Below are 23,823 nucleotides of genomic sequence, written 5' to 3'. Positions count from 1 at the left end.
AAGGCACAAATTCAAGTCAAGACCTTTACGATGACACTAAATTTCACTGAAAAAAAAATCGATTTTATCATATGACTATCTTAATTAATGAATTATCCATATGCATAACCAAAATAACTCTTGATCCTGAGACTTTCTCGTCGATATATGATCCACAATATCCGAAGAAACAATGTAAATATTTCGATAGCCAGGAATGGGAGAAACGAGATAGAGAGTCGCGCGCGCGCTCCTCTGGCCCGCAAGTGCGGTTCAGTTGCAGAGAGACCGTCGAGCCGTGCATTCCGTCCGTTCTGGAGCACGTGCTGACACCCACGTGGTGTACCTGTAAACAATCAGTAACTCACAATAAATAATATAAATTAATCAATTAAACTTGTGAATAAAAAGTGAGTCAGTGCTGGAGTGTGGATTTTTTCCCGAAGGATTTATTTAAAGTGGAGCACAGAAAATCCATCAACCTGGAGCCGACTTGTCAGAAACGGTATTTAGAATCTAAATTTACAATTACAATAAAAAAAAACTAAAACAAAAAAAAAATAAAATAAAAAAAATAAAGAAGAATAATTGAAATAAAAGTGAGTTAATTAATTGACAATAAAAATTTATTAATTAAACAAATGTCTGACAGGGCATTGACAAATGTGCAATTATCGTAACACTTAACACTTAACACTTGGTAAGCTGTTTAAATTAATAATCAATAATCGCACGTGTATCAATAAATCACTCGGCGTATTTTGAAAGGAAGTTTTTTTAAACATTCCAGTACTTGTTTATTTTTATTGATTGCTTTCTTATCTCGGAGTAATTGCGATGGTTTTATTTTCACAGCGTTTAATCTCAATCTCGGATCATGAACCCATAAATTTATTGGAATCCTCTTGAGTCCTTGCGCTTACACTTGTACTTATATACTCACTCTATCTTCCATATCTATAATTGACAGAAGCAAATTATTAGCTCGTATAATTAGAGAAATCGTACGTGTTTAACGTCTGATTTATCGTCTATTAACTCATCTTACTCAATTATTATCGGCAAATAATTACATCAAATTATCGCATACCTACACGCTTTAGCTTTATCATTTTTTTATTCATATCGTGACTCAATCGCTTCTTTGTTAATAAATTAACACTTTTACATTATCCAATGTTTCTTTCGCAAGTGTCACCTTAGCTGGTAATATTTAATTATTTTTAATACCATGACAAAAAAATTTTAGCAATTATAAAATTAAAGAAAAAAAAATCATATGTAAAAATTAAAAAAAAAAGATATGTACAATTTTTTATTATTAAATTAAAATTAAAAAAAAATTTGTAATAGAGATAAATAAAGTGAAATTATATTTTTGCCATCAAGTAGATTAAAACAAAAATTACTTAGATTTTTTATCGTTCAAAAGGAATTTATTATTAAAAAAATAAATCGTGAGGTGAGAATGTGTTTTAAAATGGCGTAGGTTTAAATTATCACGGCAAACTTCACTCTGCTCAAAATTTTTGAAATTTCTTCCATTTTGTTCCAAAAAATAATACTTATTATTATTATTAGTATTAAAAATTTCGAAAAAAATAAAGTGAAATTACAATTCTGCCATTAAATAGATTAAAAAAAAAAATTACTTACATTTTTTATTTTTCAAAAGGTATTTATTATCAAGATAATAAATCGCGAGGTGAGAAAGTGTTTTAAAATGGCGGAGGTTTAAATTAACGCGGCAAATTTTTGAAATTTGAAATTTCTTCTATTTTAATCTGAAAAATAATAATTCTTACGAGTATTTAAATCTTGAATTGTGATTAGAAAAAAAAATAATGAATAAAAATAAAATTGAGTATTTTGAGATAATAAAAAAATATTAAGAAATAATAAAAATTTTTCAAAAATTAAAAATTACCTCGGGTACAACAGAAAACATCCTGAGGCGATACAATAATATCTTTTTACTACTGCCAGCTCAATTGTTATTGTGCATCAATATATATTTATAAATAATATGTAATTGCGTTCATATTTATCGTCGAATGGAAAATTACTTGGCCGTAAAATATAAAAAATGACGATGTAATTTGTTCAAGCAAAATATTAAAAATATTAAATATTAAATATTAAAGTGAAACTATAAAAATTGAAGTTAGTATTGTGGAATATTTTTCTTGTAATTAAAGTAAATGTATTAAAGTAAAATTAGAGGTAAATTTAAATAAAAGAGAAGAAAAAAGAGGCTAGGGTGGAGGAGAGAACTTTGTTCCTTGGTGCCCAAGGGCCCAGAGAGACTTTGTTGAACCAAGGGCAGATGCGGGCAGGACGCGTGCCCCCGGGCCTTGCTCCAGGCGCGGACGAGCTCCGTACTCGCAGTTGCCGTAATTAGAACAGATCGCTTGGAGGTATGTGCCCGCGGGCCGACGAGTCTCCGCTGAATCGAAATTATTCATGAAACATGCTCCCGGACATATTTTCCGACAAATATTTCGTTTCATTTTACCATCATGATCTTTACGAGAAAAAAATTGATATAAAACAAAATTACGCTTCATTTTATGTAAATCCATAGTTACTTTTTTTTAAATATATATTTTTAATTGAAAACATTAAACACATTTTTTTACCGAGTAATACTTTTTTAAATTAAAATTTTGTTTAGCAATTTTATTCAATCATTTAAAGTTTCGTGTTTATTAAAACTTTGTAATTGGAATATTTTTTTTTTAGTACACATAATTTTTTTATTTTGTTTGTGTAATTTTTTTTATGAAATATTGAACAACTATTTCTATTTTAAATTAAAGAATTTTCTGCAAGTCATTAAAAAAATTTTATTAAGATTCAAGTATTGATTATTTTTAATTTAAATTTAATATTTAAGATATGGCCGTAAAAAAAATTTTTTTGGGTTTAATTAAAGAAGAAATTTATTTATTTGGATAAAAAAAATACAATAATTTTGAAGCAAAATATGAGACTTAAATTTTGATTTTATATTTTAAAAAAATTAATTATAAAAAGTTTAATTAATTTAAGAATTGAATAAAAAAAAATAAAAAGTTTAATAATAATTAAGACGAAACAATAGCAAAATTTTCAATAATTTCTTTTTAAAAAAATGGGAATTGTTATGACAAGAAATAAAATTGTAAACAATTTTATTTCTTAGCAAAGAAATTGTTTTTTTCTAAATCTAGAAAATTTTTTTTTCAACAAGAAAATTACCGTGAGAAAAATTTTATTTCTTCAGCTAAAAAATAAAATTGTTTAAAATTTTCAACAAATTAATGTCTAGTTACAATTTTTTTTTAAATAAATTTTTTTTCTAATAAGATTTTTATTAAATCTTTTAAAATAATCTATTAAAAAAGATAAAAAAAATTAATTTGAATCAAGACAAAAATTCTTAAATAAAGTAAAATTTATTTAGACCAAAAAAAAATTAATTTAACAATTTTTCTACTCAAAAAAAAAATAAATTTCTTCAAGATCATTTTTTAGATTTAAATTAATTTTTTTTCAATGTCCATGTTAATAAATTATATTCTTATTATTTTTAAATAAATAATTAATAAATAAAAAATTTTCTAGTAACGTGTTATTAAAATTTTTAATAGAAATTAAAAAAAAAACAAATAAATAATTTTGTTAATTTTACAGAGATTTTATTAATAAATACAAACTAAATTTAATTCTTATTATTTAAAAATAAATAAAAAATTTTCTACTAGCGTGTTAAAATTAAAAATAAAAATTATAAAAAGCAATACAAAATAATTTTGTTAATTTGAGTACAAAGATTTTATTAATAAACACAAACTAAATTTAATTGTTATTATTTAAAAATAATAAATAAACAAAAAATTTTCTAGTAGCGGGTTAAAATTTAAAATAAAAATAAAAAAAAGTAATACAAATAATTATTTTAATTTAACTCCAAAGATTTCATTAATAAACACAAACTAAATTTAATTGTTATTATTTAAAAATAAATAAAAAATTTTCTAGTAGCGTGTTAAAATTGAAAATAAAAATTATAAAAAGCAAATAAATAATTTTGTTAATTTAAATCCAAAGATTTTATTAATAAACACAAACAGGTATTTGTATGTATTAATTTATTGAATGAACGGTGGTACTAAAGGCGTAAAATATAGATGGTTAAATTGACAGAGAGTTACCGTCTGGTGAATAAGTGGGTAAGTAAGTGTAGAGGGAATGGACCGAGAATGAAATGGAGCAAGACATGCATTGGCGCGTGTCGGGAGTGCCCTCGTCGACATTACATCTAAGATACAGCCTCTATATACTGCTCAGTACCCGCAGAACTTACCAATGATAAATTTAAAAAACAATATTTAAAATAAAAAAAAAAAAAGAGAGAGAAAATAAATAAAAGTAAAAGAGTAAGACGTTAAACCCGAGGGAGAGTACAAAAGTATCAGTGAGAAAGAGAGAGTAATATAAATTGCATGTACCTACATATAATATAAATACTATTCTAGTATTTATATATATAAATACAAGCTTAGTTATGTCTTGTTACTTTAACTTTGCGTATTTCTCCCAGCAACACTCTTAGGGTACGATGCAAGGATCACCGCTGGCAACCGGAGAGATTTACGCCGCTTTCGTTGTTTTACGTACATGTACAAATATATATGAAATGTTTTAAGTTTATATACATATATATGATAGGAGAAACAAGACGACGGGCTGCATAGGTCACGCGTTACGAATTTCACAGTGGAATGCAGGATTTGCTTAATGATATACGTCCCGAGGATATTGAAATAGGAGGCGAGTGAATGCCCACGTTGTTGTATTTCTACTATACCTCCTATATACCCTCCTTTCCCTCTCTAAACTCTTCTTTTTATTATTCGCTTAAATCATACTCTTACTTTACTTATTGCTCTTTACTGCTTAGTGCTCGAAATTTTTACGCGGTCTTTATTACATCTGGAACATTGCTAATCCATCGGGTTATTGCGAGACGCTAAATTCATTTCAGCTTATCTTATTATTCAAGATCTAAATCTAAAGCGTCTACTTACCAGCAGTATATTAAATTGTTTTATTATTATAATTGTAAAATTTCTTATTATAATTATTATAAATCTCTGATTTTTATTTACAAAATAATTTCTAAAACATTGGCTGTTTTTTTCACACTATTTCTTTTTTCTGAAACAAAGTAAAAAATCCATTACAAAATTTCTAAAGCATATACTTAAAAATTATCAATTAAAATTTCTTTTTATTTGAAAATAATTAATAAAATTTTTTACAAATTACAATATTTACTAATTTAAAAATAAAAATTTCAGATTTCAACAAAATTATGCCAAAAAAATCTTTCTGTATTTTTTTTATATCATTTCTTCTTTAATTTTAAATCTCAGAAAAATTTTTTAATGTAAATAATAAAGTTTATGCTTACAAAAATTAAATTTGACATATTTGATAATTTTAATTGTAAAATTTATTTTCATTTTAAAATAATGAATGAAATTTTTCAAAAATTACAATATTTGCTAATTAAAAAAATAATTTATTTAAAATTTCCAATTTTAACAAAATTATGCCGAAAAATTTTTCTATTTTTTTACGGCATTTCTTATTTAATTTTAAATTTTTAAATAAATTTTAAAAATCCATCAAAAAATTACCGAGCTGAGTATTATGATTATAGTAAAAATTTAAATAATAAATCTTATATTTACAAACATTAAATTTAAATATTTGATAATTTTAACTGTAAAATTTCTTCTAATATCAAAATAATGAATGAAATTTTTAAAAAATTATATTTGCTAATTAAAAAAATAATTTATTTAAAATTTCGGATTTTAACAAAATTATGCCAAAAAATCTTTTTATTTTTTTTTACGACATTTTTTCTTTGATCTTAAATTTGAAACTAAATAATAAATTTCTCAGACAATTGCTGAGCTGATTATTATTATTATTATTATTATTATTATAGTAAATTTTATACTTACAAAAATTAAATTTAAATATTTGATAATTTTAATTCTAAAATTTTTTCTCATCTTAAAATAATAAATAAAATTTTATTTAAAAATTAAAAAAAAATCAATCAATTTTTTTCACACCATTTCTTCTCAACTAAATTTTGAAACAAAGTAAAAAATCCATCGTACAATTGCAGCACTAAGTATTATCATTACAATAAAAATATTCGCAATAAAGCGTGTACTTACCAGTAAAATAAAAAAAAAAAGAAAAAAAACTAAAGTAATGTATAATTTTCTTGTTAATTTATATACTAAATATTATTATTGTTAAAATAATTCTTTAAAACAATTCCAACGGGCCGTTATTATTTACCGAGACAACAGCTTTCGTTCCCTCTTTACTTGTTCTTAAACTTTAGTATTATTCTCATTGGCAAATCACCGCGGGAGATATGAGCGATGTGCGTTAGTGTACAGATAAATGCATGCAGGAGTTTGTAGTCAGTATTATACACAAGTAGTAGTAAAGCGGTTGTATATGCCGACGACGATGAGAAGAGTCACTTCTCATTCTCTCGAGACGGTCAGTTGAGTACATGTGGGGGTGGGTGAAGGCGGTAAAACCGCAACCAAGACCACAACAGCCTCCACTGTACCACCGCACACTTAACTGCCTTGGGCTTAAAACCACGAGAGTCCAGGTCCAGGTATATATAGCAGAGGCTTCAGACCCCCGGGCAGTGACAACTTCCAGGCGATATTCTGCTCTACTCTTCTTTTATCTTCTGTTTCTCTGTATATCCTTTCTTCGGGTCTACAATGTACATACACTCCAACCTCTCGACTATTATTCATATATATATTTCCAAACTACTGGACCCAATACAAGTGATATTGACTCCTAATAAGATTTTAAGTCGCGGAACCGCCTTGAAGAAATAAAATCTTTAAAATGCTAATTTGGCAATTAAATAAATTATTTATTCGCCGACTGTCATGATCTTAAATAATATATGTTTATTAGTATTTAATAAAATAAACTAGTAACCTTGCAGTCGCTATGTGACTTATGAACTATAAATTAATAAAATTTTGCTTTATTAAATAATGAATTTTGTTAAATTGCACTGTACTTTCTTAAATATTGACATTTTTAAAGATACAAGCTCATCCTGATATTACACTCATCAAGAGCTTTCATTTGAGTACCCACATGCATTTTTGATATATTTGTCATAAATACATATATATAATATATATTTTAAAGATATAAGCTCATCCTGATGTTACACTCATTAAGAGCTTTCATTTGAGTACCCACATGCATTTTTGATATATTTTTCATATATACATATATATAATATATATAAATATATAAAATATATGAAAAATTGATGTGGGTACTCAAATGAAAGGTCTCGATGAGTGTAACATCGGGATGAGCTTGTATCTTTAAAAATGTCAATGGTTGACGAGATAGCAACGTCATTTCTTAATTATGTAATATATATTTTAAAGATATAAGCTCATCCCGATGTTACACTCATCAAGAGCTTTCATTTGAATACCCACATGCATTTTTGATATATTTTTCATATATACATATATATGATATATAAATATATAAAATATATGAAAAATTGATGTGGGTACTCAAATGAAAGGTCTCGATGAGTGTAACATCGGGATGAGCTTATATCTTTAAAAATGTCAATAGTTTACGAGATACAAGGTCATTTTATTGGTGAGAATGATGTGAAACTTCCTTAATAAAATAAATAACAATATTTAAGCAAACTTGGCAAGGATTGGTTACGCCACTGTTCTCGAGAGTATCGTAGGCGGATGAATCCACTCTCGTGCTCGACTGCGGGCAGTAAATAAAAGTCGCTCGAATCGTAAATCCGTGTTCTTGCCTTCGTATCTCATGGTTTCAGCACACTCGTGTTATGTGTGATTTTTTACATACCTGGAACGCACGTTAACTCAAGGATCACGTGAAAATTCGCAACATGATAACGCATACCACATACTGAAATAATTATTTTATTATAACATAACAGATTGATAATGTATTCAGCTCGATAAATTTTATTGACAGAGACATAAATATCGAGACATGATTTTTAGTTTTCAAGACACGCAATTCATATTGAGAATATCATTCAAAAATTACTTAGGACATTTTTCTTCACAGAAAAAAAATAAACTTTAATCAAGAGAAAAATTCTTTAATTTTTTTTTAAATTCTTTAAATAATCAAATAACATCAAGAAAAATTTCTTAGTCTAAAAATTTTTCTTGATATTTAATTAATAATTTTATTTATTTTTTTTTTATAATTAAATGTATGAATTATGTTTTAGACGAAAATGTGAGCCTGATGGAAAGGAGGCAAAGGCTGAATTAGCTGTGCAACGCAATATGTTTCCTAGCGCTCAAATTAAAATGAGGTACTTTCGAATTATATATGAACTTTGCTCTAGAAATTTTCTTCGTATCATTTTTTTTCTCTAATAAAAAACTTATGTAGTATCTTAATAATATTTTCTATGAAAAAAATGTTTATTAAAATAATATACTCAAAAGTAATTATAAAAGAAACATATCTTAAAAATATGTGCATAAAAAATTATTTATAACTACATAATATTTAAAATTTTTTTTTTTTAATTTTTTATATGCAAATATTCCTTATATATTTTAAAGATAAATTTATAAAATATTTTAATTAAAACATTTACTAAAATCGGCCTAAAAAAATCAGCTATTAAAAAAATATTTTATGCATATTTTTTAAATTTATTTATTAAATTTTGAACAACTTTTGTTTAAAAAAACATTTTATAGCCATAATATAAAAAATTTGAATCATTCATAATGAATTGTTATTTTTAATTTGCGGCAAAATTATTGACGCTCTTCGTAATAAAAATTTTTATTAATTTTTCAATAAAAAAATTTTGAACGTAAATCTAATTGACATCCTAATGTTGAAAAGTATATTTGTCAGATTGCTGTCGCCAAGCAGTTCGCCAGCAACATCGCCCACGATGTCTAACTCATCGTCTCCAACACCGCCAACACCAGTAGCTCCTGCATACAACGCTAAAATGCCAGGTATACCGTGTGTTGCAGCAGCATCGAGGTACACCGCGCCAGTTCACATCGACGTCGGGGGTACCATATACACCTCCTCGTTAGAAACGCTTACAAAGTGAGTACAGTAGTTTTCAATAACATTCAAGTCCGCCTGTTATGTATAGATAAAATAATTAATTAAAATCCTAATTGAAATCCCGGGAGCAAAAAAAAAATCCCCGACTCAGAATTTCATTTTTAAATTAAATCGAAAGCTTCAATCACATCCGAGCTATTAACTATCGAACGCATTGAAAAACCACCCAAATAAATAACGAAATAAACATATAGAGTATGTGGGTGATTCTCTGTAAGGACGTCTTAAATCTGTACAAAATTGTCCGACCAAATTATTTTTGATTTTATTAGAAAAAAAAATTAACAAGGGCTACAAAACTATCAGCTTAATTATAATAAATAAACAGCCGAATTAATTTTTGCTTTTTCGATATTTGTGTATCTTTTGCCATATAACATCACAGGGGACTGATTTTTTTTATCAAATTGAAAAAAATCAAGCAAATTATTTCAATGCATTCAACTTTTTAAGTTCTCAATCAATGTTTGCATTAATTAGAATAATATTAAGACTTATGGATCCAATTTTATAAATAAATTATAAACAAAAATAGCTGCATTGATAGAAAGATTTATTTGTATTAAAAAATATTTGTTAATAGTTAACAAATCATTTATTAGAGACCACTTTTTAGTATTAAACAAATATTTCTTAGTATTTAAAATGATTTGTTTGTATTTAATAAATCTGATATTCGTTTATTAAATATTAATAAATCTTTTTAAATACTAAGAAATATTTGTTAAGGACTAAAAAGTGGTCTCTAATAAATGACGTTAAATATTAACAAATATTTTTAACTATAAACAAATCCTTCTATCAGTGTGCCAGGGGACTGAGTTTTCAAGTGGCCCAGACACATATTTCCAGAACAAACGGTGCTTTGACACTAAATAAAATGCCGATAAAGCGCTAACAGCCCTATGGTTATTAACTTACGGCTACACTGATAGAAGGATTTGTTTATAGTTAAAAATATTTGTTAATATTTAACAAATCATTTATTAGAGACCACTTTTTAGTCCTTAACAAATATTTCTTAGTATTTAAAAAGATTTATTAATATTAAATAAATGAATATCAGATTTATTAAATACAAACAAATCATTTTAAATACTAAGAAATATTTGTTTGATACTAAAAAATGGTCTCTAATAAATGATTTGTTAACTATTAACAAATATTTTTTTAATACAAATAAATCCTTCTATCAGTGTAGTTAGATCCTTATAAACCTTACAAAAGGTAAAATAACACGCTAGATTTTTTTTTTTTGGCTTGAACTTCTGGCAGGGGACTGATCTTAAAATGCCTGGGACAAACTTTGGTTTAATGAATTTAATGAAACAAATGAACTTTCAGTACTTTTTATTGAAGAAGATTGTTAGTTAATTAATTAAGTTTATAAACATTATGGACCAAATTATATATTATTGACGAATAACTTAAAATTTAATCTTAAAGTTTTAATTTTGGGACAGCCCAGGGGACTGGCATTTCGGTGGTTTACGAATTTATAGCAAAAAAACCAAAATTTATTCCATTTTAGTTTTCAATGCTCCAAATAGAAATGTTTTTTTACTTCCGTAATAAATTTTTTTTAGTATCAAAATAACAATTTTTCTAATAAAAAAATGCCTGGGACAGCAAAAAACATCCTTACAGAGAATCACCCATATGCATATAAATAAATTTATAAATTTATACATTGAGATGACGCGAACAGATCTTGATGAAGAACCAGCTCTTCCACTTGGATTTACACTGGGTTATTGCACGCTCCGTTGCACCTTCCTCCCTCATTACGTGTCATTGACCTTATTATTTTGTCGAAAGTCCTCCAATGCATATAATATAATATTAAGATTAACTGCATACATACTTATTATTTATTGATATCCGCACACACACAGAAACCTGCAAGATCATTAGGATTAAAATGATTTATCGTAACTATCGTTGAGACATCGGTCTCTTCTGTTGTGTTGTAAAATAAGTATTAAGTATATAGATATATACTTGGACTACTTATATTATGTTCCATGATAAGTTGTAAGTGTCCAATCAAACTCAAGTGGATTAACGGTCAAAATATTTAATGGATATCTGCAATTCCATTGAGACATGACAAGTATATTACTTTTGAAATATTCTTGAGAGTTTGATCAATGTGCTGAGAACTTTAGGTCTATTATAAGTGTAAAATTTTATAAAATTTAATTTTATTTAAATTTTCTGATAATTTATACTTATAAAAATAATTTAGCATGTATCTTGAATATTTTGTGAAATACATTCTTTTGAAGAGTCTATTAATCTGTAAGAAATATTACTAACATTTAAGTTGACAGACATTAGAACTTTTTTTAGAATTTTATAACGATGAAATTATTGTAAAAAAATATTTAATAAAGAAAATTTTACATGAGAAAATTAATAAAATAAACTAGCAACCTTGCAGTCACTATGTGACTGCCGTGACTTGTGAATTATAAATAAATAAAATTTTGCTTTATTAAATAATTACTTTTGTTAAATTGCACTGAACTATTGACTTTTATAAAGATATAAGCTCATCCCGATGTTACACTCATCAAGAGCTTTCATTTGAGTACCCACATCGATTTTTCATATATTTTTCATATATACATATATATAATATATATAAAATATATGAAAAATTGATGTGGGTACTCAAATGAAAGGTCTCGATGAGTGTAACATCAAAATGAGCTTATATCATTAAAAATGTCATTAGTTCTGAAGATACAAGCTCAGTACTTAATTATTGACATTTTTAAAGATATAAACTCATCTCGATGTTACACTAATCGAGACCTTTCATTTGAGTACCCACATGGCATTTTTTATATATTTTATATATATATATATATGGTATTTGTGAAATATATAAATATATAAAATATATGAAAAATTGATGTGGGTACTCAAATGAAAGGTCTCGATGAGTGTAATGTCGGGATGAGCTTATATCTTTAAAAGTGTCAATAGTTCTCAAGATATTGGTCATGAAAGATACATTCTCAAGAAATGGTCATTTCTTAATTATGTATCTAGAAATAGAGAATTTTCAAATGCAGCCTTAATACTTATCATCATAAATTATGAAAATTTTTAGAAGTATTTTTTTATCGTAATTGACTTAATAATTGTTAGAAAAATTTTTTAAATTATCAGCTGACAGCTAACTTCAGTACCATCTTACAAGTAGATGCTCTAAATAAATTTTCAATCTAAAAAAATAAAAAAATAATGTTTAAAAATTGTATTAAGTAACTCAAGTTTGATTTTTATGTTAAATAAATATTAAAAATAATAAATACGATCAAAGTAATGCTGGGTACTACTTATATTTGAGAGTAAAGCCTTTCTCGTGAGAACCTTCATTAACGTCAGCTGAAGAATTTAAAAAGTATGCAAGTCCACTGCAGAATGCATGCATAAAACCGGCGACAATCGACCGTTGCACAATAAAATAGTCAATGCAATGAAATGTAATGCAATATAACAAATCAACCGACTCTAATTCATTAAAGTACGTATTACCATAATTAAAGTAGGGATTACCATTCACCGCGTCGTCTTAATTTGTCTTAGTCTTTATCCGAGCTCATCTCGACTCTGTTTTTTATAAAAAAAAAAAAACGTATAAAGAGATACAAATACATTAATACGAAAGCAGAGCGATTGTGAGTGATGTGAGCCGATCATTTAGCGTTTTCCCATAGCGTAGTAAGCTACGAACGGATCTGACCCGGGTTGGGACCTCAGCCAGGAATACCCTGAGGTAATCACGGCTCACGTCCTCCGCCCCCGGTCTCGTTTATTCTTCTCGTCTCGTATCCTTTTCTTCTCATTCGAATTTGGATTTTTTCCTGTACCTTCCTTACCTAGAGGTAAAGGGCATCCCCTTCTCTATTTTTGCATCCCTTTCCATCATTCATTCATTTATTTATTTATTAAACAATAAACCCAAGTCAGAGACAATTGCAGAGTTACTGGTATAGATATTTATAAATTGTCTATAAAAAAAATATAAATATAAACAGGAATTTTTTTTAAATAAGAAATGTAATAAAAAAATTAATTTGTTTAAAATTTTAAACAATTTATTTTTCAGCTAAAAAAAATTTTAAAAAGTAATTTGAAAAAATAAATAGAATTTTGCTTTATTAAATAATGACTTTCGTTAAATTGCACTGTATTTTCTTAACTATTGACCTTTTTAAAGATATAAGCTCATCCCGATGATACACTCATCAAGAGCTTTCATTTGAGTACCCACATGCATTTTTGATATATTTTTCATATATACATATATATTTTAAAGATATAAGCTCATCCCGATGTTACACTTATTAAGAGCTTTCATTTAAGTACCCACATGTATTTTTGATATATTTTTCATATATTTATATATATTATATATTTGTATACATGAAAAATATATCAAAAATGCATGTGTGTACTCAAATGAAAGGTCTCGATGATTGTAACATCAGGATGAGCTTATATCTTTAAAAAAGTCACTAGTTCACAAGATACAAGGTCATTTCTTAATTATTGACCTTTTTAAAGATATAAGCTCGTTTCAATGATACACTCATCAAGAGCTATCATTAAGCTCATCCCGATGTTACACTCATTAAGAGCTTTCATTTAAGTACCCACATGCATTTTTGATATATTTTTCATATATACATATATCTATATATATAAAAGAGGATGTTTGTATATATGACATCGATAAACTCAGAAACTATTTGACCGATCATTATGAAAATTGGTATGTATGTATTTTTTCACGGAGAAGGTTTATATGCTATGCCCATTGATGTAACTCGCCATCAGGCGGCGCTGTAAACTATCGACTTCCACCCCGTTCAACCGATTGTCATAAAAATTGGTACGACCATGTATTTTTCCACGGAGAAAGTAAATATGATGTCCATGTTATTAAATATTACCATCAGATAGCGCTTCAATGCATTAAGTTCTATAGCAATCAACTGATTTAAAATTTTATATGCGGCAATGAAGGCAATAAAATGTTTTCTCATTAAATTCAGTGAGTTATTTTACAACTTATATTAAATAAGAAAATAAGAGAAATAACTAATCTTCATTTGTAAACAAAAAAATATAATTTATTTAAAAAGCAAATCAGCTCACTTCAAATATATAATTTGTTATTTAACATCAATATTTGTCTGTCAAAACTAAACGTAATTTTTTTTTTATACCTGAACAAAATTTGCTGGAGTAATTTCAAATATAATTGGCTTAAGAACATCCGGGAACACAAAATATTTTATGTTTACCGTCGAGAAAAATAATGTGAACTACTTGATGGTGTTAAAGGAGTATTCTGAGCTGTTAATTCTAAAATTTTATGAACATCAGGTAGAATATAAGTGAATTCGATATATTACATATAAAGTCATAATTATAACTATAGAAAATACAAGTTTGCGATCAAAAACAACAATTTAAAAATGATTATCTCTTCTTTTTCTTAATTGATACGATTTTCGGGTTATCCACATTTACAATATTGTATTGAGCATATGATCAAGCCTTGCGTCGTATTTTGATCGCCGATGTTGAGATGAACTCGATATTTTTTTGTATACATCACAAAGCCATATTAAAGCAAATTTTAAGGGAGTTGGGAAAGAACGGATCGGGGAAAGGGGGGACCTACTCAGTGGGAATTTTTCCGTAATTGAAAAAATAATCAGACAGCCCAGACTGGGAATCGAACCCAGATCTCTCGGTTACGCGCCAAGGGCTCTACACTAACTGATATGTTTATTAGAGTTTGGTTAACAATTTTCACCCGCTAGAGAGAAAGCTTGAAGAAAATGAACTCGAAGATGAATGATGGTTGACATATTGCGATAATAGAATTAATTAATTGCAATGTATTGAAATATATATGTACTTTGTTTAATAAACTAAGCTTTAGCCCGGTGAAGAGGGCTGGGTTCGCTAGTATTTAATATATATACATATACAAAATATATGAAAAATTGATGTGGGTACTCAAATGAAAGGTCTTGATGAGCTCAACATCAGGATGCACGGAGAAAAAAGTGTTACTGTTGCTATTATCACGATACAGTATAGTGATGATCACGATCCACGTATGACTATACTTTAGATGCGCATATGTCCAATCTAGTGGATCGTGATTATCACGATCCACATGGATTCGGATATCGAATGTCTATATTTCTACACTGATAGAAAATTTATGTTGACTCAAGAGATATTTTCTTGATCTAAGAATTTATTTTGGCAGACAAATGATTATTTTGCTTCAAGAATTTCTTGTCTTGATTTAGATTTTCTTGGCTTAAGAGCTATATTACCTTTAATCGATACATTTAAGTTTTTCAATCAAAATAACATTATCGTTTAAAAAACTTAAAATAATTCATCAAAGTATAATTCAAAAACTAAATAGTCTTTAATTGTTATACCAAAAAAAAAATTATTTTTTGGAAATAAGTAAATTAATGACTCAAAAAAAAAGCCATTCTTAACACAAGGCGGTAACATCTTGAATCAATGTTATCGCCTATCTTGAACCAAGAGACAAAAATTCTTGAAAGAAATATATCTATATCTAGTTTCAAGAGTTCAAGTTTTGAAGAAAAAAAGTTTCTTGAATGAAGATTGTTTTTCTATCAGTGTATGGTTTATAGATGATTATTAGTTGTTTTTGATTAAATGTTAATTATATGTTATTGCAGATTATTTTTTTTTTTAGTTTTTTCGTATATTATTGTTATAAACATAAATACAAATTCCTTGTATAGCTTGATTAGTTTAAAATTTTTGTGTAGTTTATATGACAGTCAAGAATTAAGTTAGGTTTAAAAATGTTTAAATAATGACTGACAGCAGTTGGAATTTATTTTATATGACTTTTTTTTTTATTTTTAAAAATATTAGCCTAGAAATTTGTATTATTGATATATTCATTAAAAATACGCAATTATTTTTATCATAAGAAAAATATTTTTTAATGGAATTTTTACTTCTTTATTACTTCATGTACTCTATAAAAAAAATAACATATTTTTGCGTAAAGTAGTATGGGATCAAATTATTTATGCTAAAAAAACCTTTTATGAAAACACAAATGTTATTTATTTAATATTTAATACAATATATAATGTTCATTGTTTTTCTTTATCAACGCAGTAGAATTATATATAATAACCACGGACACAGCATTAACACAGTTAACATAGGAAGATTTATTTCTTTGCTAGACCTTCAAAAAACGACACGAGTTTTTCAAGATTCCACTCGAGTAATTTATCAACAACCCAATTGTCCATATCGCTGTTAATATAAATTGGTGCAATTATCGCTATTTCATCACCAAAATTGTAAATAAATAAACTCATGTTTCAGACTTGGTTATGTGTGGTGGCACTGAACGCGTCGTGGATAGTGATAATCACGATCCGTTTCGCTGTAGTAAGAAAACGTTTTGAGATATTCACTATACAGTTGAGCGTGATATTCAGTATTCACTGTTTCGAGCATAACTGCATTCGTATGGTGAATATGACAATACTGTTTTGAGCTAATCACGATACTTCGTTCACGATCCACTGGATCGCTATAATAGCATAGTATATTACACATCTAGGGCAGTAAAATAAGAAATGTCTCAGATCACATGTAATTGTTGTCCGAGGCGAAGCCGAGGTCAATAAACATGTGATCTGAGGCTTTCTTATTTACTGCCCGTGGTGTGTATACTATTTTTCTCCTCGACGGAGGCGGAAAGCGGCATTTTCGTTTAGCGCAGCGGGAGGAAAATTGACGCTTTCCGCCCGGAGGTGAGAAATAGTATATTACACACCTGTGGCAAGAAAATGAGAAATGTCTCAGAACACATATATGTTGCCCGAGGCGAAGCCGAGGTCGACATATATGTGGTCTGAGATATTTATTATTTTCCTGCCATAGGTTTGTATACTATTTTTCTGTCCGACAGAGGCGGAAAGCGGCCGTTTCAGCGGGCCGTTGCCACTTTCCGCCTGGAGGGCAGAAATAGTATATTACACACTTGTGGCAAGAAAATGAGAAATGTCTCAGAACACATATATGTTGCCCGAGGCGAAGCCGAGGTCGACATATATGTGGTCTGAGATATTTATTATTTTCCTGCCATAGGTTTGTATACTATTTTTCTGTCCAACAGAGGCGGAAAGTGGCAACTTCGTTTAGCGCAGCGGGCCGAAAGTTGCCACTTTCTGCCTTCGTCGAACAAAAAAATAGCATACACTCCTCGGGAAATGAATAAGAAAGCCTCAGATCACATGTTTGTTGACCTCGGCTTCGCCTCAGCCAACAATTACATGTGATCTGAGACATTTCTTACTTTACTTCCCTAGGTGTGTAATATACTATTTCTCCGTGTGAGCTTATATCTTTAAAAATATCAATGGTTCACAAGTTACAAGGTCATTTCTTAATTATGATACTAAATTTAACCATAAAAATCCATTTTATTATATAGATAGTATGACCCAGAAAGTTTTTATTGTATTAGTGTATATTGCTTATATTGTTTCTTGATTTTGAACCGCGAATATGTGTGAAAAGAGTGTTCTAATGTATTGTTTATATTGTTTAATTTGATTATATTGTTTATATCGTTTATTAAAATGATCAGGCCAATAAAGAGGTTTCCTTTTTCTTTGATTTATTTAAAATGAAGTGTTTTGTTTATATTTTGTTACTGATAATGTGATCCCCGTTTATGACCCTGGACTCCGACGAGCAAATTTCGAGCCGGGGACAAATATTGATATTTATTTATATAAATTCTGAAAACGTGGACGTTACAATAGATAGATAGGTAGATAGATAAAAAATTTATTTGGCTCTGGAACCTAAACTCCCTCAAAGCCATCAATATTTAAATTACATTGGTTTACATAGGTTACAAGATTACTTAACTAATTAAAGGTTTACAATTAGATTTAATTTCAAATGTTATAAAATCCAAATAGATTATTTAATACAAACAACTTAATTTAAAGTCATAATAATTCTACAAGAAAAAATATTTAAATAAGATCAAAAATAAAGATTGCAATTGTTAATTGTCATGTTTAAAAAAGTGATTGAAGCAAGCATTTTTAAATTAAACAAAATTATCTACAGCCGCAGTCTCAGCTATAAATACACTACATAGATAATTTATTTTTTATTTATTCTCTGGAACAAAATCCTTGACTTTTTAGTTTCTGACTATAAATTTTATACGAAATTGAAATTGATAATTAATAATATATTTTTTTTTTAAATAAATGATAAAAAAAATTCCACGAGTATAAATTGTAAACAATTATAAAAGCAATTGTTTAAAACTAATTTATATTTAGAATAAAAAGTAAAAAAATAATGTAATTCATACAAAAAAAACAAGAGGTAATACATTACATGCAGTGATGGCAACCAAAAGTTTAAGAGAGTACCTACACATACCTATAAGTCTCTTAAAGTTTACCCCGCGGTATTTCCAAGTCGAACATCTCGAGGCTAGCGCGGTCGTCATTATTATACGTTATCAAGAAGGAAGAAGGTATGGGAATCAGCCTTGGGCGTCCGGATAGGTGGATACGTACCCCTTTCGCCTCCACCACCTACAGATGCCTCACAGCCTCCTTTCCAACCATTTCTCTCCCCCACATCCACCATTACCTCTTCCACCCTCGCTCTTTACCTGTGTACGTCTCGATTGTGTGTGAAGATACATATATGTATGTACCTCGCCATTCGTCTGATGCCGTAACGCATTCACGTTATAACAATTCGTTGCTGGCGAATCCTCGCTTCTATTATATGCAAAATGCCGTCCGCGACCTTGCTCAAGCCCTCAAGCATTTTGCCTGGGAATTCGTGGATGAATTTTCGGCGTCAATTATACTCGGGTTTTATTTTGTTTCTGCCTTAAAGGAATTTAATTTTTAAAATTAAGATCGTTAATTGGGTTTCAATTTTTCAATTAATTACTAACAAGAGAAAAAATAATTACCTGTTATATCTTAGGGATACATGATTAATAAAAAGAATTTTTATTTTCAAAGGGTTGGACTTACTTAGAGCGCAATTTTTAGATAATTGTTTTTAAAGAGAGTTTTTAATTAATTTTTATTAAAGTTCTTGTGAACTATAAATAAATAAAATTTTGCTTAATTAAATTGGACTGTACTTTCTTAAATATTAACGTTTTTAAAGATATAAGCTCATCTTGATGTTATACTCATCAAGAGCTTTCATTTGAGTACCCACATACATTTTTGATATATTTTTCATATGTACATATATATAATATATATATATAAATATACAAATTATATAAAAAATTGATGTGGGTACTCAAATGAAAGGTCTTGATGAGTAAAACTTCAGGACGAGCTTATATCTTTAAAAATGTCACTCGTGCACAAAATCCAAGGTCGTTTCTTAATTATTGACATTTTTAAGGATATAAGCTCATCCCGATGTTAAACTCGTCAAGAGCTTTCATTCGAGTACCCACATGTATTTTTTATATATTTTTTATATATACATATATGTAATATATATTTTAAAATATAAGCTCATCCCGATGTTACACTCATCAAGAGCTTTCATTTGAGTTCCCACATGCATTTTTGATATATTTTTCATGTATACATATATATAAAATATATGAAAAATTGATGTGGGTACTCAAATGAAAGGTCTTGATGAGTGTAACATCGGGATGAGCTTATATCTTTAAGAATGTCAATCATGCATAAGATACAATGTCAGTTCTTAATTATTGACATTTTCAAAGATATAAGCTCATCTTGATGTTACACTCATTGAAAGCTTCTATTTGAGTACCCACATGCATTTTTGATATATTTTTCATAGATAAATATATATAAATATATAAAATATATGAAAAATCGATGTGGGTACTCAAATGGAAGGTCTTGATGAGTGTAACATCGGGATGAGGTTATATCTTTATAAATGTCAATTGTACATACGATAAAGGTGATTTCTTAATTATTGACATTTTTAAAGATATAAGTTCATCCCGATATTACACTCATCAAGAGCTTTTATTTGAGTCCCCATATGCATTTTTGATATATTTCTCATATATACATATATATAAATATATAAAATATATGAAAAATCGATGTGGGTACTCAAATGAAAGGTCTCGATGAGTGTAACATCGGGATGAGCTTATATCTTAAAAAATCTCAATAGTTCACAAGATACAAGGTTATTTCTTAATTAAGTATCTAGAAATGGAGCATTTTTAAATGCAGCCTGAATTCTTATCATATTCAATTGACTATCAGTGAGAATTAAATGAAACCTTTAAAAGGCACGAATTAAAGTCAAGACCTTCGCAACGCCACTAAATTTCACTAGAAAAATCTATTTTATTAAAAAAAAAAAAATATTAAAAATAATTACAATACTAAATAAATATAATAAAATATTAAAAATAATAAATATTTATTTTCTCCGAAGTAAATTCGTTCCGGCAGCTTTCACAAAAATAATAGAGTTCCGATAAAGTAGAATAAAACGTTATCGTGATTATCCACGGGTAATAACAATGATTGAGTTCTTCGGCGGAAGTAGGTGCGTACCTCAGTGGTCAGAGAGTTCATCTGGCTCTCTTAGCTCAGAATAAATATTAAAAATAAATAATAACAACATGAACAAAAATAAGTACGTGGAGCAAAGCTTGCTCGAGGATATATCCAAGTCCCCGAGGGTCTGAGCGCGTGTCCCTATTTCGAGAATGCAATAAGAGACTCGCTTGAGGCTCTAGCGGCGTTAATTAAGGTAAGAGAAGGTCGTCGAGACAGTTTGATGGAGAAACATCTGCGTCTGGGTGAGCCTCGGGCTCATCGGGTTGCAGCAGGTGCCGATGTCGATACACTTTTTGGTCATCTCACCTGCTTACTGCATCTTCGCTCATGCGTCTACCTTTTAATAATAAATATACTAATTACACTAACAATTTCTTAGTTAAAACTTATAAATTATTGATAATAATAAATTGTCTTTCAGGTACCCCGAGTCGAGACTGGCCAAGTTATTTAACGGTAGCATCCCCATTATGCTGGATTCCTTGAAACAACATTACTTCATCGATCGAGACGGTGGCATGTTTCGACACATTCTTAATTTCATGAGAAATTCACGGTTACTTATACCTGAAAATTTCGCCGACTTGGATTTACTTCTTGAGGAGGCCCGGTACTTTGATATTGCGCGTAAGTTATTTTATTTTTACTCTTAGGATGACACTTACCTGAAAAACCAGGAAATTTCATTGAAAATTTTTCATTCTTTGATTTTTGTTAAATTGCACTCTATTTATTTTATAATTAACATTTTTAAAGATATAAGCTCATCCCGATGTTGCACTTATCAAGAGCTTTCATTTGAATACCCACATGCATTTTTGATATATTTTTCATATATACATATATATGATATATATAAATATATAAAATATATGAAAAATTGATGTGGGTACTCAAATGAAAGGTCTTGATGAATGTAACATCGGAATGAGCTTATATCTTTAAAAATATCATTAGTTAACAAAATAGCAATGTCAGTTCTTAAATATTGACATTTTTAAAGATATAAGCTCATCCTGATGTTACATTAATCGAGACCTTTCATTTGAGTACCCACATGCATTTTTTATATATTTTTCATATATACATATATATAATATATATAAATATATGAAAAAATGATGTGGGTACTCAAATGAAAGGTCTTGATGAGTGTAACATCGAGATGAGCTTATATCTTCAGAAATGTCATTAGTTCACAAGATAGCAGTGTCGGTTTTTAAATATTGACATTTTTAAAGATATAAACTCATCTCGATGGTACACTAATCGAGACCTTTCATTTGAGTACTCACATGTATTTTTGATATATTTTCCACATATATAATATATATATATAAATATATGAAATATATGAAAAATTGATGTGGGTACTTAAATGAAAGGTCTTGAGGAGTGTAACATCAGGATGAGCTTATATCTTTAAAAATGTCAATAGTTCACAAGTTACAAGGTCATTTCTTAATTATGATACTAAATTCAATCATTTTATTAAATAAATACAGTGACCAAAAAATTTTGCTTATTCTCTTAATAATGTAAATTAACCACTTTTTACCGTAATCTGATGGCCTTCGCGTAATTTATTACACTATTCCGGATTGTAGAAAGTTTTACAAGTAATTAGTTCCAATTTTTATTACTTCAGATTGTAATAAATTATTTTTTATTAATTAAAAAAATTATAACACTTAAATTAGCAGACTTACAATAAATTGTTAATTTTTCTTGAAATCAGGCTTAAAAAATTATTTTAAAAATGTAATTAAATTTTACAGCAATGTGCCGACAAATAGAGCAATTAAAAAAAGAACGTACAAAAAATGGAAGCACAGTGGAATCATCAAGCCCACTGTCATCCCTGATAGGCCGAGACGGAAGAGTGACACCACCCAGCAGAGACGGTGACAAAAGATCAACACCGTCTTTCGAGTGTCTGGCTTTGCACGTGAGCCCAGACCTCGGAGAACGCGTGATGCTGTCAGGCGGGCGTGCGCTGGTGGATGAAGTCTTCCCGGAGACAACGCAAGCGGTAATTGACGCGCGCTCCGGAGTCGCCTGGCATCAGCAAGATACTCGTCACGTAATTCGGTTTCCTCTCAACGGGTACTGCAAGCTCAACTCGGTCCAGGCGATCACGAGGCTCCTCAACGCGGGCTTCAGAGTGGTCGCCAGCAACGGCGGTGGTGTTGAGAGCCAGCAGTTCTCGGAGTACTTGTTCGTTAGACAGGGCATCAACACTTGACAGCCTGCTTCTTGCAATACCATTGAAAAATCTTAAGATAAGACTCAACATCCAAGAAGTTTATTGTTAAATTATTAATTACTTAATTTTCTGCTATTTCTTCTTCTTATATTTTTATTTTTATTTTTATCTACTTGTTATATATATACGTTACTCTTAACATGTACCTAATGTATTTATGAATATACAATATTATTTTATTTCATGTAAATATTTAATAACATTTAAAACTATGTATGACAACTCAAAGACTTAGCTTTGATGTTTTTTGGGTAAAAGATGCAAATAAAAATGTTTATTACTTTAATTTTCACTTTTAACTCTATAATTACATTAAATATTCTTTTTAAAATATTATTTGTGAGAAAGAGCGCGAATAGCGCGTTTGAATTTGCGCGCGAACCTCCATTTTGTGGAACAAGACTCCATCTTGTCAAACTTAGTCTTGAATTTGACTAACAATGCTTTTCACCTAAAAAAAAATGTTTATTACTTTAATTTTCACTTTTAAGTCTATAATTACATTAAATATTCTTTTTAAAATATTTATAAATAATATTTATATTGGCTAATAATGCTTCTTTCTTAAAAAAAGATGTTTTTTACTTTAATTTGCACTTGTAACTCTATAATTAAATTAAATATTCTTTTTAAAAAATTATTTGAAATAAAAAGCGC

The 23,823-nt window shown here is 28.4% G+C and overlaps 1 protein-coding gene across 2 annotated transcripts; it reads left to right on the top strand.

Moving 5' to 3' along the window:
* The first annotated feature begins 266 nt into the window (after positions 1-266).
* Positions 267-23,370, top strand: LOC123267286 (BTB/POZ domain-containing protein kctd15-like). Of its 2 annotated transcripts, none has more exons than XM_044731838.1 (5): positions 267-484; positions 8,342-8,428; positions 8,989-9,192; positions 21,322-21,527; positions 22,679-23,362. In XM_044731838.1, the coding sequence occupies exons 2-5, from the start codon at positions 8,400-8,402 to the stop codon at positions 23,143-23,145; spliced, it is 906 nt and encodes a 301-aa protein (XP_044587773.1). In that variant the 5' UTR covers positions 267-484; positions 8,342-8,399; the 3' UTR covers positions 23,146-23,362. The 2 variants fall into 2 exon arrangements, with proteins under 2 accessions (XP_044587773.1, XP_044587774.1); XM_044731839.1 differs by having other exon boundaries at positions 440-484; positions 8,977-9,192; positions 22,679-23,370.
* Positions 23,371-23,823: the final 453 nt, after the last annotated feature.

Source organism: Cotesia glomerata, linkage group LG6 (genome assembly GCF_020080835.1).
Source record: "Cotesia glomerata isolate CgM1 linkage group LG6, MPM_Cglom_v2.3, whole genome shotgun sequence".
Taxonomy (NCBI): domain Eukaryota; kingdom Metazoa; phylum Arthropoda; class Insecta; order Hymenoptera; family Braconidae; genus Cotesia; species Cotesia glomerata.
The sequence above is the reverse complement of the archived record's forward strand: the minus strand, read 5'-3'. Positions and strand labels throughout refer to the sequence as shown.